Below are 19,911 nucleotides of genomic sequence, written 5' to 3' on the forward strand. Positions count from 1 at the left end.
GGGTGCAACATATGCCTCCAGTAATTGAAGACCTCTCCTGGGCTTCACAGCCTTTCAAAGATGATAGAGAACATCCTTGCAGTGAGAACATCTAACATTCTTGGATGCAGTCCATCCTATGGACCTACATGGGACAAAACTTTTTAAGAGATTCATGGCTCAGTTCCCTTTTACTACTCAATCTTCTTCCCTTTGAACTCTGTACATAGAAATGCAAACCTTGATTTTATTTAAATTTTTAATAAAAACATGAGGAATATCACATTAACAGTGAAGTGTGTTTTGGTGACAGGGACTCAGGAGATGTTCTCATCAAACTTTCGATTTAAAGGGAAAAGTTGTAGTAGGCACAGATGCACCCATCAAACCAAAGCCTAACTGTGTATTTATTGTCTCTGGCTTCTTTATGTAAAGGCAAGGGATTGCTAAGGACAGATGGGATCCACCAGACTTGGAAAGGGAATGTCCTATTCATAAATTGACTTAACTTGGTGAGGAAGCCTCTAAACAAGTCTTGTCTCATGATGTGTTCCTGAGCCTAAAGGTACGTTAGTAAACAGGATAGGTATGATTGAGAGAAAGCTGCAGGGACAACATTCCCATCCTTATTTAGAAGAGAGTGCATTTGCTGACTTTAATGCCTGTGCTCTATCAGAGAAGGAGAATTGGAAGTCCATACACAGTCAGACAGCTGTGATGAGACTTGAAACACAAAGGTTTGGTGGAATGGTGCACAGATCAGATAGTGTATGAGTGGGGAACAATTATAGATAGGGTACAACTTGATCAGGAAGCCCAAGAATGGAAGACCAGGGGAAGAACCTGAGCTCTGCATAAATGGAGACCTTGACTGCCCAGACAATAAGAAACCAGAACCATGATGTCAGAAGTCTCTTTGCATAGGCCAGAGGAGAAATTAACACTGATGAATGGGGCAGACAGACAAGGATTGTTACAAACTGACTCAGAGTATAGAGTGGTTAAATTTTTCTGTAACTCATAGAAGTCTCCCAATCATTGTTCTACAGTTTTATGGAGGATTTCTACATGAATAAACTGCAATCATTGTCTGGAAGGTCAACATAGCATTGTACAAGTAATACAGAGAGTTTCTGGACTCTCTTGTGATAATAACTTCTCAACACAAACAGCACAGTAGCCAACCAAGGGCAATACTCTATTGACCTACTTCTCACAAACAATGAGAAATTACTGGTGAATGTGGTCACAGATAGAAAATTTGTTTGCAGCAAACATGAGATATGATTGAACTCAGGATCCAGAGGTAGGCGGGGAATGCAAACAATAGACCTATGCCTCTGGGTTTCAAAGGAAGAGGCTGCAATTTATTTAGGGAATTTCTAGGCAAAATATTCTTGGAGACGTCACAAGGAAAAACATCAAGGAAGCTAGACAATCTTCAAAAAAACCCCAAAAACATACTGAAAACTCAGGAGCAAGCCTATCCCATTGTAGAGGAAGACTAGGTACTTTAGCAGAAGATCCACCTGAATAAGTGAGGAGTCCCTTAACAAACTAAAGGCAAAAGAAAATGTATAAGAAATAGAAATAAAAGCAGACAACAAAGGAAAAGTACCAAAACACGTTTTAAGCATTTATGCCTAAAACATATGAGGATAACAAGAAGGGATAACAAGAGGGGATTTTACAGGTTTCCTCCTCAGAGGGAGGAAGCCTAAAGTGAGAGCATGCACACTTTTCAGAAAGTTACCTTCTGGGATTAATTTGGTTGGTTGGTTTTGTTTGTTTGCTTGTTGGGAAGAGGGGGTTGTTTCAATTTGTTGGTTTGGGATATTTTTTTTTGGGGGGGGGGGGGATGTTGGTGTCAGGGGCTAGTTCACTAAAAAACATTATCAGTTGATTTATAACACTAGTTCAATAATTACTTCTTGTTTAAACAAATAAAATATTTTTGGCTACTTACCCAAAAATACATGCCATTAGTGTCAATGCATGAATCACAGTCTGGGAATCGCTCACTGGACAAGTACTGAACTGGAATTAGCATAATTCAACTTGGAATCAAGTTCATAGCCCCTCCAAGAATTTCTCGAAATAAGCTTTTGCAAAATATGAAATAAAACCAAAACAACAGATGCAGAAAGGAAGGAGGCAGGAGCAAAAGGGACCACTAAGACTAAGGCTCTCTTCTCCTCCACTGAACTGGGCAGTTATGTTTCTAATTTTTCACATAACCTGCCCTTTGAGTTACTCCTGTTGGCATCATCATTTTCCCAAACAAGTTGAAAAGCACAGCTTTCTCTCTTCTTCAGAAGCCAAGCAACAATTAGGATCGAACCTGAAGTTCAGACAGTCAATTCGTATCTCTTCCAGTAGTAACAAAATTACCAGCCCATCATCTGCTGAGATTTGCTTTATTTTTTCTATTTCGTGTGCTTGCTTCTTGAGTTAGCTCTGAACCAAAATGTGGCTAATCCAAACACTAAACAAGAGAAATTGAAATAAAGCCAAATAAGAGCAAATTTAGGAAGACTGGGAAGGTACAAAAGACAAAGCGTAATCATTATATCCTGTGCTATTTCTGAAGCACTAAAGAATTGTCAGAATATTGTGAGCGTGCATTCGATTCCACTGTCCATGTCACCAACAAAGATGTTAAACAGTGCTGGTTCCAATACTGACCCCAGAGAAACACCACCCATCACTGGTCTCCACTTGGATGTCAAGCCATTGACTGGAACTATTTAGAGTGCAACCATCCATCTAGTTCCACCTGCCTTTAGTGCCATGCAGTCATAACTAAGTGTCTTTGCTGACTAGATCAAGCAGATAAAGTAAAAATACATTATACATTCCAGCAGTATGTTTCAAGTATGAAACACATAGACAAATAAGTATCAGGTATCCTTTAAATTATTTTTTTCATGGTAAAGTAAGATGTGAAATGGATCCACAAATATGTTAGGTAGCAAAAAGCTCTAAAAAACTGTGATAATAATTCTAGAAAAGTTGATTTTTGGGGGTCATATTTGAGACATATAATCAGAAAATTATTATGAAGGCTCTCCATTTAGGAATAATGAAGTTACAATAACTGGTTGAAAAAAAAATGTTATTCTTGTTCACAGAAAGGCCTTTTGCAGTTTAATTTACATCCAGGCTGAAGCGCCTTAAAGAAAAACATACCTCAAAATTCTCTTCCTATCAGAAGTGCAACGAAATTTTGGAAAGGTCGGCATCACAATTCAACATGACCTGGAACTGGGGCCTGAGTTTCCAAGGTCAGAGTGACTACAAGAACAAGAAATCTTGTGTAGGGACTATATGGAATCCAGAAACTATTTCATTCTCTCTGAAAAATTCTGTTCTGTGCCTACAAATCCACCCAGGGATTCTCCTTTTCTAACAGCAGAAAATAAGGAAAAACTTCTTTACTTCGAGGCTAACAAAGCTCTGAAACAGACTGTCCAGGGAGGTTGCAGAGTCTCCTCTGGACATGTTCTTGTGCAAGCCGCTCTATATGAACCATCTTTAGCAGGGGTTTAAACTAGGTGATCTCAAGAGGTTCTTTCCAACCTCTACCATTCTGTGATTCTGTAAAATTGGGAAGATGACAATGAAAGGAGGTTGGTTGGGGGTTTTGGTGGGTTTTGGTTTGCTTTTTTAAATTTCATTACTTTGAGCATTATTCAGCACCACCCCAAAGGGAGCCTAAGGGTCCTCCCAATTTACATTTAGGTTGTTGGAATTATAAAATTGAATAGTTTTTTAATTTTGCTCCAAGAAACATGGAAGACTGCTTTACAACTAATACATCCAACAACAAAATGAAAGATGAAAGAAAGATTTCATTATTTCAAGAGATGTACTCTTTTTTTTTCCTTCCCCCTCCCCCCCCCCCCCGATTTATCTTTAAGGGCAAATTTGGATGTATTTGTTGACTGCAGGCTTTTTCCTCTTGAAATAAATAAGAGCAACAGGTCATCAAGTAAGCATTCTGAAACTACCACCTCTGCTTCCATTTTGTCTCATAAGTCAATGGTAATTAACGGGTCCACAATTACACATTGCCAAAAAGATTGTTATGTATTTACTCAAGAGACATGAGTGTGATGTCCTCAGACATTTAGAACATGTTACAAGATGAGATACTATCAAAATATATTAAGATTTAATCCTGTTTCTTTTATATTGTATCCAATTTTCTGTTTATCAAAAAGCACTATCTGCACAGAAAAATTCAGATTCTTTTTGTGTATGGTGTAGAAATTTTCAGACCAAAGCCATGAAAGTGGTAACTGTTCAGCTGCCCAGCCATGCAGTGAATGCTGTAAGTCGTTATGCTATCCATACTAGATGCAGATTAAAGAGATCCATGACCTCATGCCATTGCTCAATATGAAAATCAGAAAAGCAAAAATTCTTCAGTTTCTCTCAAAAGAATGAAAATATCTCCATCAAGCGCTGCAGGAGGAAGAGAACAAGAGTTTCCAAATAATAACAGTAACAATAACAGGAAAGACAAACAACTGAGCTGCAGCCTAGATTTCTCCATAGAAAAAAGGAGATAACCTGCTTTAAACATGGAAACACTACCTTTAACTGAAATAATTCCCTAGACTGATCTTTTTGCTGCTAAGCAGATTTTGCAATCACGATGAGACAATAATGTTAGAACGTAACATGACAAGAGCCATAAAGTCTGATATCAAAGGTATATTTAGCCCTGGGCTAAGTGTGTAGGCATTGGGATCCACTGATTTCAAGTGATTATCTCTAGTGCTTGGTTAGAAAAGAGAATAACTTGTGGATTAACATAAAACTTTATGCAATTCCTATCATCTCTGCTTTATTTCCCTTGATCAGCATAGGTGAGATGTCAGTCTACTTAGCCATTCTCTGTTTGAAAGCTCAAGTATCTCTTTGATTGCCTAAGAAACCCCTCTAGGAACCTTTCCTATTTTTTCAATATTCTTCTTAAAGGAAATCAGAAAGTCATAGTTTTCCAAGCCTAAATTTAGCACAGATTTAAAGAGTGAAATAACCACTTCCTTCCCCTGTTGGGGCAGGAAACTTCAATCTGTTTACTTTTCAATTACTGACAAACAAAGAACTGCTGGTTTCATAGAACTGACTACTGTTAACAGTGAGATGGAAAAATTACCTCAGAATGCAGATATTACTTATTCTTCTCCTGTGTGCATTAGTTCATATTTCTCTGCATAATTTGGATCTTGTTTGACACTTTTTGGAAATAAGATCCCCCTTATCCATTTGCTTCTTAATTTCTTCAAAGAACCCTAATGTATTCATGGTGAATGTCTTCCCTTTTCAAAATGCATGGTGACTCTTCACCGTGTTTATTGACACCTTGGACAATTCTCATCTTTAGATGGAATCTCACCAGGCTTACTGGGCAGAAGTCCCACCCACTGTTTTAAAATGCAACTCTGGGATTGTCTCAGATATGAAGTTACCCACCTCAGTCAGCAGTTCAGCTGTTTCTACTATGAGTTCCTTTAGACTTATGTTTCAAACCTTTTAATAACCCCTGATTATCGTGCCATTTGATTGCAACAAATCCTTTAAAAATACAATAAAATATTACTTTCTTATTCATGAAGAAACATTCCATTTTCTTCCAAATTATTAAGAGCCTACTGTCAGTCCTGACAAATTTCAGTCCTAGTCTAAAGGCATTTTTAAGGTCTAGTTTCTTGGGAATCTGCCAGACAGGAACCATCTGGTTTGTCCTATTGGGAACCTAAGTCTTTGCTTCTAGATTTGCCTAATAAGAGATACTAATTTTAAAACACAGAATACAAAATATTTGCATTTATCCTAGGCTTTCTAAAATTGTATCAGGTACAGTATCACAGTATCACCAAGGTTGGAAGAGACCTCAAAGATCGTCAAGTCCAACCTGTCACCACAGACCTCATGACTAGATCATGGCACCAAGTGCCACATCCAATCCCCTCTTGAACACCTCCAGGGATGGTGACTCCACCACCTCCCTGGGCAGCACATTCCAATGGCGAACGACTCTCTCAGTGATGAACTTTCTCCTCACTTTGAGTCTAAACTTCCCCTGGTGCAACTGGAGACTGTGTCCTCTTGTTCTGGTGCTGGTTGCTTGAGAGAAGAGACCAACTCCCTCCTGGCTACAACCACCCTTAAGCACTGTAAATGTGTTATTTTATTTCCTGATTAGGCCTATTTTTCTAATCTATAATTACAGTCATCTGAGCTTTTTTAATACCATCAGTTGTACACTGTAAAAATGCACCTTTTATATGTAACTGGCAGGCTGCTAAAAGTCCTGATTTTGAACAGAGGCTCAAGTGATTAGGTAGTGAAATGGCGCATTATCACACAGAATAGCCTATCTAATTACAAGGCGGAGTGGGAATAGAAAGGAGTAATAAGATGATATTCATCCAAACAGAGGGGAGTGGTCTACTGGCAGCTTAATTATCATATAACTTTTTGTATAGGAAAACCAGAATTTTAAAAGGATCTTTAAATTAATAACAAAGAGCTGCTTTACAGATATCTTCAAGGAGTCTTCCAAGTGTGAGTTCTTACATAGGAAAATTATAGAGGTACTTATTTCAAAATGTAACAAGTGGACCCTCACAGAATGAGAAAAGACAGTCTCTAAAAGATTTTGAGAAACAAGACAAGCTCATGTTTAATATGACTCAAGTAGGAGGAGTGAGCTGGGAGAAGAAAAATAAGATCACAGGATGTTAAGGGTTGGAAGGGACCTCCGAAGATCATCAAGTCCAACTCCCCTGCCAAAGCAGGACCATAGAAGCTAGCACAGGTCGTACATGAATGCATCCAGATGGGTCTTTTAAGTTTCCAGACAAGATTTTTATCAAAGAAACAGCAAAGTTGGAATGTTATTTTTATGGCATTTCAGACAGATATGAACAAGAAAAGACTGTATTTATCTAACCAAAATGCAAAAAGTACAATAAAACATGATGAGACCTGAGCTTTATGCACAGATGTATACAAAAAACTACCTGTTTCCAAGATTCTACACAGAAAGGATCTATTAGAGACAGAAGAATCCCGAAAAATGAAGGGGATGTGTAAATCAGAGAGGACTTCTGCCACAGAATGATCAGAGAGAGCTAGAGTCGTACACAAAATGTGGTAAAGCTTCTTATTGACAATATTGAATTTGCACTAAGTCCAGAAAACACAGGGTTTATCATCTGTAGTTGGTGACAGCAGCTAAATTAATATTTGCAAATGCTGTTAAGCCCATAGATCAGATAAAGGCATGATGGAGAGTCAGGACAGAATGCTGTGGATGAAATAATTGAAAAGTATTATCCTGTAAAGAACATGATGCAGAGTAGGGAGAGAACAGATGGAAGCAAACTGTACTACAGCATCCATCTTTTCCATTATTATATCCATTCAATTAGATAATTTCATTATTTAGATCAACAACAATAATGTATCAAAACATTTTTTTCACTTTCATGGTATTTGTCCAAATACTTGATAGAAGGACTCCACTGAATTAAACAGAAACAGACCTTGAATCAGTCTCAGTCCTGCCCTCTCAAATCAGACATACAATACACTTTCACTGTATAGCATTCCCAAAATCGCATTTGCTGACTCAAATTAGCACATCAAATTACTGTTAGCAGTAATCGACAGTTAGTTAACTACTTAGCATGTCAGTGCTCCCCCAGTAGATGGAGGCAAGTAAATGATGCCTTAGAAACATATTTTTTATTGTTGGAAAATAGGAAGATGGAATAGACACACATTTTTAGAAACAGTCTTAAGTCAGAAAACAAAGAACTTGAAGTCAGAAAACAAAGAACTTGCTTTGATTATGAAGTCAATTGATTTTGAACCCTCAATTAGTATGTGATTCCAGTTGCATGCAAACTGTTGTCTTTAACCCAAACAGAACTGACTTAAACTGTGTGAATCAAGTGCTCATAGTCCACTTTATTCAGAGCGTGGGGATTTTTAATTGGGGAAGGTTGTAGTTTCAAATGTTTCCCTAGCTATTTTGCTTAGCTAAGGGAAGGAAAAAATAGTGTTCTGGGTCTGCTCTTCAGTTTTTCACTTTTTTCTCACAAACTCAGTTTTGGATACATTGCCACAAGGATATGGAACAAATGGGTTAGTCATTGGAAGTCATTTTGCAGTTTATAGTAGTTTTCAATATTATGCCATATTTACTTTCCTATAGTAGTACATTTTGATTCTTACACACACTAAGAAAATGTTTCATATCTGTCATGTTTTCTTGAGAAGAGAATGCTTTTATTTAGGTAAGAAGATATTTTCTGTACACAAAATGACAACGTATCTCTGTATGTCTAATTCCATAGCTCAAAGATCATGTGTTTCCACAAGTGGAATAAAGTGTTTCCTAAGGCAATGAATACTCTTCTATTTCTATGAAGTATTATATTTTATACTGTTTGCAAATAGAGGACAGGGGAATCAAAGGATTAACACTGCACAAATGCAAACATAAAAATCCAGTACCCTACAGTTAACAGAGCAAGCTGCTCAAAAGCTGGGTTTCTACTAATAAGAGTTTTGTTTAATTCACCTAGCTAAGGGTTGCAGTAGCCAATTAATTTTTTTGCCTTCTTTCTGCTGTAGCTCACTGCCCCTGCAGGTATGTGACATGACTGGAAGTTTACTGAGTTCTTAGCTGCATCACAACATACTCTTCCTCCCCATTTCATGTCTTCCTTCAACCTCAATTTAGATCAAGATGTCATACTCTGCACTGAAATGGCCAGTGTGCACACACAAGTTCTCTCCTACAACTCTTCTGTATGGGCAGTAGTCTTCAGGTAAAGAAACTAATGGCTATGATTCTAACCTAAGTAATTTCTTCTAGGTTTGACATAGCCACTTCTCAAAACCCCTACTCACTGGTTGTTCTCTTTTCACACTCTTTCACAAGGCAGATTATTCATGGGGAAAAAAAGTTGACTTATTAAGATAACTAGAATATATGTTAAAAATCCACCAATCTTCCTGCTTTTATTTGTGAAGAATGCCAGCTAAAATCCAAGATATAAGTTTTTGTTGTGTGGCAGAGATGCATAATTTTCTCTCTCACTTGAAAACACCTACAGTACATTAACAAGACTGGCTAAAAAAGGTTTAGGGCAGGAAGCAATTGTGTGGTTTACATAGTTGATTCCAGTTTTCAGGAGATAAAAAGAACAAAACAACAACCTCAAGATATACTCCACAAATAAGTAAGATTGCAGTTGAGAATGTTAGGTAATCAGAAATAATTTTCTGAATTGCAGTGGTGAGCATTCAGTGCTTAATTTTCATTTCATTTAGTTTTGCAACAAACAGTCTGGATTATAAGATAAATTTTCTGCTGCCTTTGAGAGAAGGTAATTCCACCAGCAGCTACATTTCAGATATGCTCCTTGTCTAATAAATGACCAGCTTCACATCTCAGAGCATTTGCATTTCTAGTTTTTTTTAGAGTTCCTTTTCCAGTTTCACATACTACAACTCTGCTTAAATGAAATACTGTCAAACTAGTATGCTGAGATGTCTTAGGAGCTAAAAATTAATCTGATTGCAATAGAAATAAATTAACTTAAATAATTCGCAGCAACATGCAAACTGACCTGTCCAGTAATAGGTTAGGTGCAAATAAAAGCTTTCCTGGGTGTTCCATGGAGCGCCAGACTAAGCCAATCATCAGTATCTCTAACCAGGCACATTCCAGTAGATGGACCTGATCATGGAGTGTTAAATCCACAAATCCTGAAAGAGGAAATGAGAGTCAGTAAAAATACTCCAGTTTGTAAGTGGAACAACCTTATTCAGAGAATCAGGATAAGAAGTGAATTGGAGCTGGGCAGCTCAAAAGAAAATATGATAAACCAGACATTAGTTATCTTTACATTTTGGACTGAGTTTTGTTTACTAGGTCAACCATGGCTCCATCCTACATAATAAAGAGCTAATAAGTAGGCATAATGGTGATGAGCATTTTTGGTTCAAACTTAAAAAAATATACATATACTTTACTGTTAATTCTAAAGTCAATTTTTCAAAATAGCCTAGCTCCAGGACAGAGCAGGCAGGAGGTATCCCTGGCTAGCAACTGTCAGCACTTTCTGGTCCCCTGGTTACGTGCTGTCTGTACTCTGCACAAAGAGCAGGGCAAGAACCAGGTAAGCACTTACACACACACACCCCGCCTGTTGCTAGTGGCCTGGGAAGCTGGTGTACACCGCAGAAAAGGGCAGCCATCTGCTGCCTGGTGCATGAAGAAGCAAAAATGGGAAAATATCTTTTACAACATGCAATGATAGCTATAATCAGTTAATCCCAGACCACTTTTCCTGGTGGAATGTTTTGCAGAGTCAGGAACAGTGTACCATACTGCAAGTGCCATCTCTGTATGGAACAGAGCCAAATACAACATTTCAAATAAACCAGGAAGAAAATGCTGATAACTGCACCACCAGAATTCACTAATGAAGCACTTGTTTACATTTCTATTGGACTACAGCACCTGGAGCACCTCTGTATTTAAACAATGCTAGAATTCAATAGTACAAAACAAAGAGGTTGTTTCTAGTAATACTAAAATATGAATATGAAAGGATAATGACAAATATAGATATGAAAGTGTAATGAAAGTGGTCATTCCTGGGTTCATTTAATGGAACAGACTTCATTATGGTTTATTTGAGATTCTCATTTTTCATGAAGGTTACTTTCAATCCAAAAACATTAGCAAAAGGGAGATTGTTAATACAATGCATTAGATTTATTAGGTTTTAACTCAAGTTGTTATTTAAAATTAGCATGGACTTGATAAAATGAAATGCACAAGTTCCCTTAAAATTGATCTCACTTATCATTTACTCAGTGTAATGAGTGAAACATAGTATTGAACTTCGGTATCATTTTAATTTGCAGATGCAATAAATTCACATTAGTCTTTAGAATATGATTTACCAGTTAAACTATTTCACCAGCCCACTACGTGGCAGCGGTTTTGTTCCTACATTGTGTCCACACTAGAGATGTATACAGGAGTATATCTGGCCTACTCACAAGTACTATCTTCACAAATAGAAAATAAATAAAGGGCACATATTTCTGAAATTTAATGCTGTGCTATGAAAGATATTTTACAAATAACAAAGACGAAGACAATATAGTTCACAATAACTTAGAAAATATTATGTTGTGCAAAACAGTTGATATGTTTTATGAAACTAGCCAATAATCAGTTTGCTGATAAAAAAAATTAAAAATAAATTTAAAAATTGCATTGACACATCTGAAATACAACTCATCAATCAATCACTAGGAATTCATTTAGACAGAAGCAGTACTTGCTATTTTTATGAAAGTGATAACTACTGGGGAATAAAAAAAAATCATCATTGCCTGCATTTTTTTTATTACTAAATGCAAAAGTTACTTTCAGACTTCACAGACTGATGGAATGGCATTTGCCTGAGTCACCAAACAGCCTGAAACAATACAGCTGAAACTTCAAAGGGCAACATTTTTAATTACAAAGCATCAATTACTGTGCTTGGGCACAAAATTGGCAGAACAAATAAGGAGAACAAACAATAAACATCATCTTTCCTATTAAGTATTGCCTTAGTGTGACAACACACAATAAAATACTGGGTTTTATCTAAGCCTGAAGAACAGCACAGCAATGCATGAAAATAAGTCCCTGAGTGGTGTCTGAAGTTTACAGTTAGCATGTTACAAGTCAGTTATATTTTCATCATTTCACATGGCTGCATAGTATTCTGCAGCAGATTGCTTCGATTATTGCAGAAAACCCAAGCTTGTTAGAAATGTGCCAATTAACTTTCCTGTAAAACTCAGCTCATTCTGCACTATTCTGCAAGACAAAACACTTTGCTTTGTTCTCCACACTGTCTTGGGTTTTATTTTTACTATGCCTTTTCTCAACCCCCTTTTAAACCCTATCTTTTTATTAGCTCTATTTTTCCCTACGCCCATGTATGAAATTTCAGATTACCTTCTCTTGAGAATCGATATACACTTCCCAACAATGGTAACATCTTTTAAAATACATGAACATGAATACTTTGCCTCAAAAAGCCTGAAAGGATAGGCTGACACCATTATTGCCCTCTGGAATATTAGTTCTGATTTCAATGAATCTAAGGAAGTTGCAAAAAATAGGATGATAGTTTAAAATATTTAATGATCTGTCAAGCTGATTCTGCTTTGGGTTCTGTAGCAAAAGAGCTATCACAAACTTTGATTAAAAATGATTCTAAAAGTCTGCAAATGAAAGTACACATCAACTTTAATTCATAAAAAACTTTATCAATTACCTTGATGACCTTTTAGGTGACATTATAAGTTTAGATTATAAAAATAATAGTTTTGATGAAACAGACTTTTATGAGACATAGAATATAGAATACATAGAATACATAGAATAAACCAGGTTGGAAGAGACCTTCAAGATCATCGCATCCAACCCATCAACCAATCCAACACCACCTAAACAACTAACCCATGGCACCAAGCACCCCATCAAGTCTTCTCCTGAAAACCTCCAATGATGGTGGCTCCACCACCTCCCCAGGCAGCCCATTCCAATGGGCAATCACTCTTTCTGTATAGAACTTTTTCCTAACATCTAGCCTGAACCTCCCCTGGCACAGCCTGAGACTGTGTCCTCTTGTTCTGGTACTGGCTGCCTGGGAGAAGAGACCAACATCCGTCTGTCTACAACCTCCCTTCAGGTAGTTGTAGAGAGTAATAAGGTCACCCCTCAGTCTCCTCTTCTCCAGTCTAAGCAACCCCAGCTCCCTCAGCCTCTCTTTGTAGGGCTTGTGTTCCAAACCCCTCACCAACTTTGTGGGCCTTCTCTGGACTCGTTCCAGCAAGTCAACATCCTTCCTAAACTGAGGGGCGCAGAACTGGACACAGTACACAGTGCAGTGTACAGGGGCAGAATGACCTCCCTGCTCCTGCTGGCCACACTGTTCCTGATGCAGGCCAGGATGCCATTGGCCCTCTTAGCTGCCTGGGCACACTGCAGGCTCATGTTCAGTCTACCGTCGACCAGCACCCCCAGGTCCCTCTCTGCCTGGCTGTTCTCCAGCCACTGTGACCCCAGCCTGTAGCTCTGCATGGGGTTGTTGTGGCCAATGTGCAGAACCCGGCACTTGGATGTGTTCAATCTCATGCCGTTGGACTCTGCCCATCTGTCCAGCCTATTGATTCCATCAAAACATGCAAAAGACTAACGAAATAAAATATTTTCAATTACACATCTTGGTATGTAATCACAAAAGGATAATGAATTGAATTGAAGTGCTTCCAAAGGAATACCTTTCAGTTCACTTCTTTACCCTGGACAACTTTTTTAATGAAGACATGGGAAAAAGAAAAAAAAGAAAAGGACAAATTATTATTAAAGTGTTGTGATGGGATGTGGAAAATCATGCAAAAAGCAGGTTGATAATGTAAGCAATCTAAATCACTCATTAACTTCATCATAAAAAAATGCAGATGTTAAGTTTAAAACCAAGACCATTAAGCATGTCTATGAGATTGAGAGCGACTGTTTACAAAGGCCTGTACTGATAGGACAAGGAACAATGGTTTCAAACTAGAGAACAGTAGGATTAGATTGGATGTTAGGAAGAAGTTCTTCACCATGAGGGTAGTGGAACCCTGGAACAGATTGTCCAGGGAAGTGGTTGGGGCCCCATCCCTGGAGATATTCAAGGTGAGGCTTGACAAGGCTCTGGACAACCTAATCTAGTTGAGGATGCCCCTGTTTACTGCCGAGGGGGCTGGACTACATGACCCAAACCATTCTATGGTTCTATGGTTCTATGAAATGGCAGCAGCTGTGAAGAGGACTTTGACATGTTAGAGAAAACTCAGCCCAGTTTGCGCTTCGAGAGGGAAGCTACACCTAACGAAGATGATAAGCTTTATAAAAAACTAGGAAACTCTGAGAGATAAGGCAGTGAAATTACCTCTGTGTTACCTGAATTTGGAAACCATTCTTAAAGCAGGATAAGAATTTGGACAAAATGATAGAGAAACATCAAAAAGAATAAAACATTGAAAAATATGCCCTCTAGTGAGGAATAAGAGATATTTGGTTACTCTTCATGAAACTAAATAGGCCAAAGGGGTTAAAGAACTACAATAGATCAATACCTAAAGGCAAAGAAAACATCATTACAAAAGGTAATGGCCTAACAGACAGTGGCACATGTTGGAAGCTAAACCTGCTCCAGGTCAGACTACAAATGAGGGCCAGCATTAACAACAAAAGTAATTATTATCTAAACAACACACTAATTTTCCATGAGTTTGCTGTCATTAGGAACATTCATCAAGATTTAATTAGTATTTTTAAGACATACTCTTATTCAAGCAAGCTAATTCAGAATAGTGTTAGAGAAGGTCAAATTAAATGATGAATAAATCTTTAATCACATCATCACTCAGAGCAATTTAATGTCACTAAACCTATATTTAGATGTGCGCTGCATTCTCAAATATCTGTTCTTTTAATGCTGGCAAGTTTTGAAAGGAAAAGTATTCTTGAATTCTAACTTTTTTGTTATTATGCTTTAAAGTAAAAGAAAGACCTTCACTTCACTGTGAAGTAGCTTATGGACATATCCTACATCTGACTCCATACACCAGACTGACCAATTGCAGGGCCTTGTAAGGCATATCAAAATCATTTTGCTGCCAAAACTCACAAGACCTAGACTGCCATTAAGTCGTTCATACCCCATATGCCTGACAGAAGAGACACTTGGAGAATAAAAGCCTTAGGGAGACCATCCCTTGTTCAGATACAGATAAATTAACAGTATTTTTGAGTAATTGTCACCAGAGAGCATAATAACTGTTCCACAAACTGTTGTATAAATATGGACATCTGAACTTATGAAAAGCCAGGAAGGTCTGCTGAACACTCAGCTAAGAGTAGGTGGCAAATAAATGTACATTATGAGTAGAAAAAAAACAGGTAGAACACAAACAGGTAGTGTTCAGACTAAACTGATTATCTTTTCTAATAAAAGGCAGTGGTACTTGCCATATCAGTGACAATACAATAGAAATCTCTGTTCTAGGCAATAAGACACACTGAAGCAGCAGTTGGTCTCCTGGAGGAAAAGCTATTAAAATCCCTTATTTGGCAAGCATGTCTCTCTAGAGGTGAAATTAGACTTGGGAATCCAAAACTGTATGATACCACCATCCTAAAACAGGAAAGCAGCAATTACCTACAACAGGTATGAGCAAATCTCTTTGTTAACTGGGAGTTTGGGCAGCTGACCAAAGGCAAGGGTTGCCATTAAAGAACACAAGGACTGCTGAAATTCATCATTTGCCTTACCGGCTTTTGATCTAATAAGTAGCTCTCTATCTTGTCATAAGTTATCGATCAATTAACATTCTCTGAGACTCAATATCCAGTGTCATTGCAGATTTAATCCCACAACAGTCAGCTCTCCAGTGGGTACTTCCTACCAGTTGGGGGTCATTTGACTATCATTTTTTGTAGCTTCCACTATGTTCTTAATACACAATTACTGCAGACATTCCTCCTTGCACAAGGAATGATAAAGCAATGTTTTTTTTCCATCTGATTCAACTGAAATCCTACCTATATGTTTACACCATATATCTTAATTGTGCCATAATGAATGATTCTTTCTCCAGGTTCTTGAAGGAAAGTAAAGTAAAAGCACAGAAAATTCTTAAAAGCAATAGCAACAGTCCATCTAGTGAAGAAGCATCTCATTTACAACAGTAATTGATACCAGATGCTTATGGCAAAACACAACAGCAGGACAAACATATGCTTTTACAGAAAGCTTTCTCAGGCTCCAGTGGTATGCAGCTCCAGGACTTCCAGAGCCAAAGTTGGTCATTTTTGTGCTTAATTGTCCCTTAATATATTTTTTCCTCCAAGTTTATCCAGATGTTTTTTGAACTCAGTTCTGCTTCAGATTTTTTATATACTCTGGAAATAGCAGTGTACGGTAAAAAGGTTCACATTCTAAGTTAACTCTAGGAAAAGAATAATCATCTGTTGTTCTGAAAATCTCTTGCTTTCATTTCATGTATTTAATTGTTTCACTGAAAGATACCACAATTCCCTAGGTCATCACCTCACTGCTAATCTTCCCTTGTGCAAGTGTTTTTTTTTGCATATTCAGTCATTCTACACAAGAAAGTTATCCTGATCTTGTCCTTAGAGTATTTTCTAAGTCAACTACATTCTTTCAGAGACAGCGAGACTAAGACTGCACAGTGTTTCAGTCTACACTTTTCTTCATTACCATAGTCAATTCAATATAATTCATAAGTTCTATCATAATTATTCATGCCCTCTTCCCAGCTAATTTATGAATATGATTAACATCATAGGTCTAACTATTAAATTCAAAGGCTACTTCTTTATTAAATACTCTGCTTGTTCATATGGAAAGTCTTTAATTTGATATCAACAGCAATTTTTGTATCTCCCATGGCAAAAAATATAGGATGGTATTCTCTACAAAAAACATTGTGAGAAATCAGAACATCTGTTAATACATAGAATAAACCAGGTTGGAAGAGACCTTCAAGATCATCGCGTCCAACCCATCAACCAATCCAACACCACCCAAACAACTAACCCACGGCACCAAGCACCCCATTGAGTCTTCTCCTGAAAACCTCCAGTGATGGCGACTCCACCACCTCCCCAGGCAGCCCATTCCAATGGCCAATCACTCTTTCTGTATAGAACTTTTTCCTAACATCTAGCCTGAACCTCCCCTGGCACAGCCTGAGACTGTGTCCTCTTGTTCTGGTACTGGCCGCCTCGGAGAAGAGACCAACATCCGTCTGTCTACAACCTCCCTTCAGGTAGTTGTAGAGAGTAATAAGGTCACCCCTGAGTCTCCTCTTCTCCAGGCTAAGCAACCCCAGCTCCCTCAGCCTCTCCTCGTAGGGCTTATGTTCCAAACCCCTCACCAACTTTGTTGCTCTTCTCTGGACTCGTTCCAGCAAGTCAACCTCCTGTCTTGGTCTAGAGAGGGAAAGAGACTCAGTTCTTTTGACTATTCCCATATTATGAAATTTGAGGCACAACAAGGCCAAAATATCAACAGCAAGGCTATTCATTAACAAAATAAAGTGGATGGATCAGAAGGAGAGAGAAAGAGAGAGAGAGAAAAGAAAGAGAGAGGAGAGGGAGAGAGAAGAGGAAAGGAATTATATTACCATCCCCCCACCCCCCAAGATGGTTTGGGGTCTGTGGAGGAAGGGTGCTGCCTTGTTGGCTGTGCTGTCCTCCACTGGAGGAGGAGAGGGAGAGATCCCAAAGTCCGAGACCTTCTCTGAGCAGCCTCTTCAGCTCCATGAGTTGCAGCAGGCAGAACTTAGGACACGGAGAGGTTTCCTACTGGTCTGCTTTTTCCAGGCTACATGGTGATGTCTCTGTCATTTTCTCTCCTGGTATTTTCTTCATTTTTCTTCAGAGCGGCATTGCCCAGGTCTTCTCCTTCTTCTGAGCCAGTAGTTGCTCAGGTCTTTTATGTATTTTTTTAGGTATGTGTCCAGGTGGTGAAACCATTGTCCTTTGCACCATCCTCCCTTTCTGGGGTAGCTGATGGGTAGAGATGATCTTGTCTATGCACGTTCCAGAGAGTCGTTATCCAGTGGTGCCTGCCCAATACACATCAGCTATTGTCTGGGCAAGGAGCAAAGGTGATTTTATCTTTGTTGAGTCACATCAAGAGAGACAAGTCTCTCTCACAACATCCTAGTCATATGTCTTAAATTTGCTCAGATGAACCACTTTTTTTTTTCTATCCTAATATCAACAACCACAGAAAAAGGCTGTTATTTACAACTCAATACAGTATCTCAGCTATGCAACAGTCATGTAATAGGACACATTTGCAAGAAAACACTAATTAGGTTGGCAAAGACAGAAGGAAAGTAGTGAAGAGTGCTGCCACCTAATAGCTGGCAACCATTCAATAAAGTAACCAATTAAGGGAAACTTGTATAGAAAAAAAGATGTAAGTAGTTGAAACAAACAGGAAAATAATTCCTACAGCAAGTTCCATTTTCATCTGTTTCTCCTGACCTAAGCCACATTGGGGAATCAATGTCTTAGAAACCACTTTTTGATTGAGATGTGAAATGTCTGCTTGCTGTCTTGCTGCCAGCACAGTGGCCAACCTCTGTACTTCAAGTAGAGTGACAAGGCCACATCTACGCATTCATCTGGCACCTGAGGTGGCAATATGATCTGCTTTCATGGATCACTCAGCCTCTTCAACTAAGTTAAGAGCCGGCTACAAGCTAAGAAGTGGCTAAAACTTGCACCCTGCCTTGTTTGTACACAACAGCAGCTGAGCAAAACATAGTCCAAGGACAAGTGGAGAATCAGAAACACGGTTTTCTACAAGTATCAGTGCTCACACAGCTACTTCTATAATGCTACTTGTTCCTACTTTTTTCCTCAGGTCTGCAGAACAAAACAAGAAGAAAATCCTATTTACTCTTCTTTCCTGAGGGCACTTTAAAGTATGCTTTAAAGTATGGTAAGGACATTTTGGCTTACACAGCTCCAGTGTTTTAAATCAAGACATATTTTGAAAACTGAGTATCTAAAATTTCTAAAATCCAACATTTTGAATCCAAATATTTGGTTTAAAAAGAGTAGTCTTTCTATATTTTTTTTTTGAGCAGCATTCCTTTTGTTTCTGTAAGTGGGACCAGGAGAAAAAAAGATAATTACAATTTGCTGAATTCAAGGGAGAAAAGTCTGAAAGGCAAACATGAAGTAAATCACACAACTGTAAGAGGCAATCATGAAGTAAATCACACAACTGTAAGAGGCTCTAAATACTTAGTATCTGTCCTCTCTAAGCCTAAACAATCTGTCAGAAAAGAAATGAGATGGGATCAGAGAGAACAGCATGTACTCTGAATTACTGTTAATTCCTTTAAAATATTTTTACTTTATATCTTCCATTTTCAGCTCTAATGGTTATAAACCTCTTTCTCAAAAACAATTAAAATTTACAGGCATAAACATAATATGAGACAGGCATGTTTGGGGCAAACCCCCAAAAGTCAGAAGCATTGTGAGGGACTGCTTTCCTCATCTGTAATCACACTGAAAGTCAAGATAAAGGAAGCTTTTACCCTTCTGCGCAGGAGGCTTCCACCCTGACTAAGATTGCATTAGGGCATCTGCTTTATGGTTTGATGGGTGTACCACTCCAGTCAAACTCCCCATCTGATGCTGTAAGTGGAGCAGGATGCCACAGGGATGTCACATTTCTCACTTTTACTTTAGATGGCATTTCTCAGAGCTGGTATGTTCTGCACCATTGCAATTCTAAAATGCATTTTTCAGTTCATAGAATCATAGAATCATTTCTGTTGGAAAAGACCTCTATGATCATCGAGTCCAAGCACTAACCTAACAACTCTGTGGCCATTCAACTATGTCACAAAGTGCCATGTCCACAGGTTTCTTGAACACCTTGAGGGATAGAGACTCCACCCCTTCCCTCAGAAGCCTATTTCAATACCTGACCACTCTTAGTAAAGAAATTTTTCACAATATCCAACCTAAACCTCCCTTGACATAATTTCAGTCCATTTACTCTCATTCTACCACTTGATACTGGGAAGAAGAGACCAACACCCACCTCTCAACAATCACCTTTCAGGTAGTTGTAAGAGAACAATAATGTCTCCCCTCAGCATTCCCTTCTCCAGACTAAACAACCCCAGTTCCCTTAACCTCTCCACAGAAGACTTGTTCTCCAGATCACCACCTTCAGTGCCCTTCTCTGGACATGCTCCAGCAACTCAGTGGCCCAA

General features: G+C 38.4%; 1 protein-coding gene across 1 annotated transcript in view; it reads right to left on the reverse strand.

Moving 5' to 3' along the window:
- ESR1 (estrogen receptor 1) overlaps positions 1 to 19,911 on the reverse strand; it is a 105,730-nt gene that overhangs the window by 12,947 nt on the left and 72,872 nt on the right. Inside the window, exon 5 of the mRNA XM_009897058.2 lies at positions 9,639 to 9,777. Coding sequence (XP_009895360.1) covers positions 9,639 to 9,777 — 139 coding nt within the window. The remainder of the gene's footprint in view (positions 1 to 9,638; positions 9,778 to 19,911) is intronic.

The sequence above is a fragment of the Dryobates pubescens genome, chromosome 6, assembly GCF_014839835.1.
Source record: "Dryobates pubescens isolate bDryPub1 chromosome 6, bDryPub1.pri, whole genome shotgun sequence".
NCBI classification, from domain to species: domain Eukaryota; kingdom Metazoa; phylum Chordata; class Aves; order Piciformes; family Picidae; genus Dryobates; species Dryobates pubescens.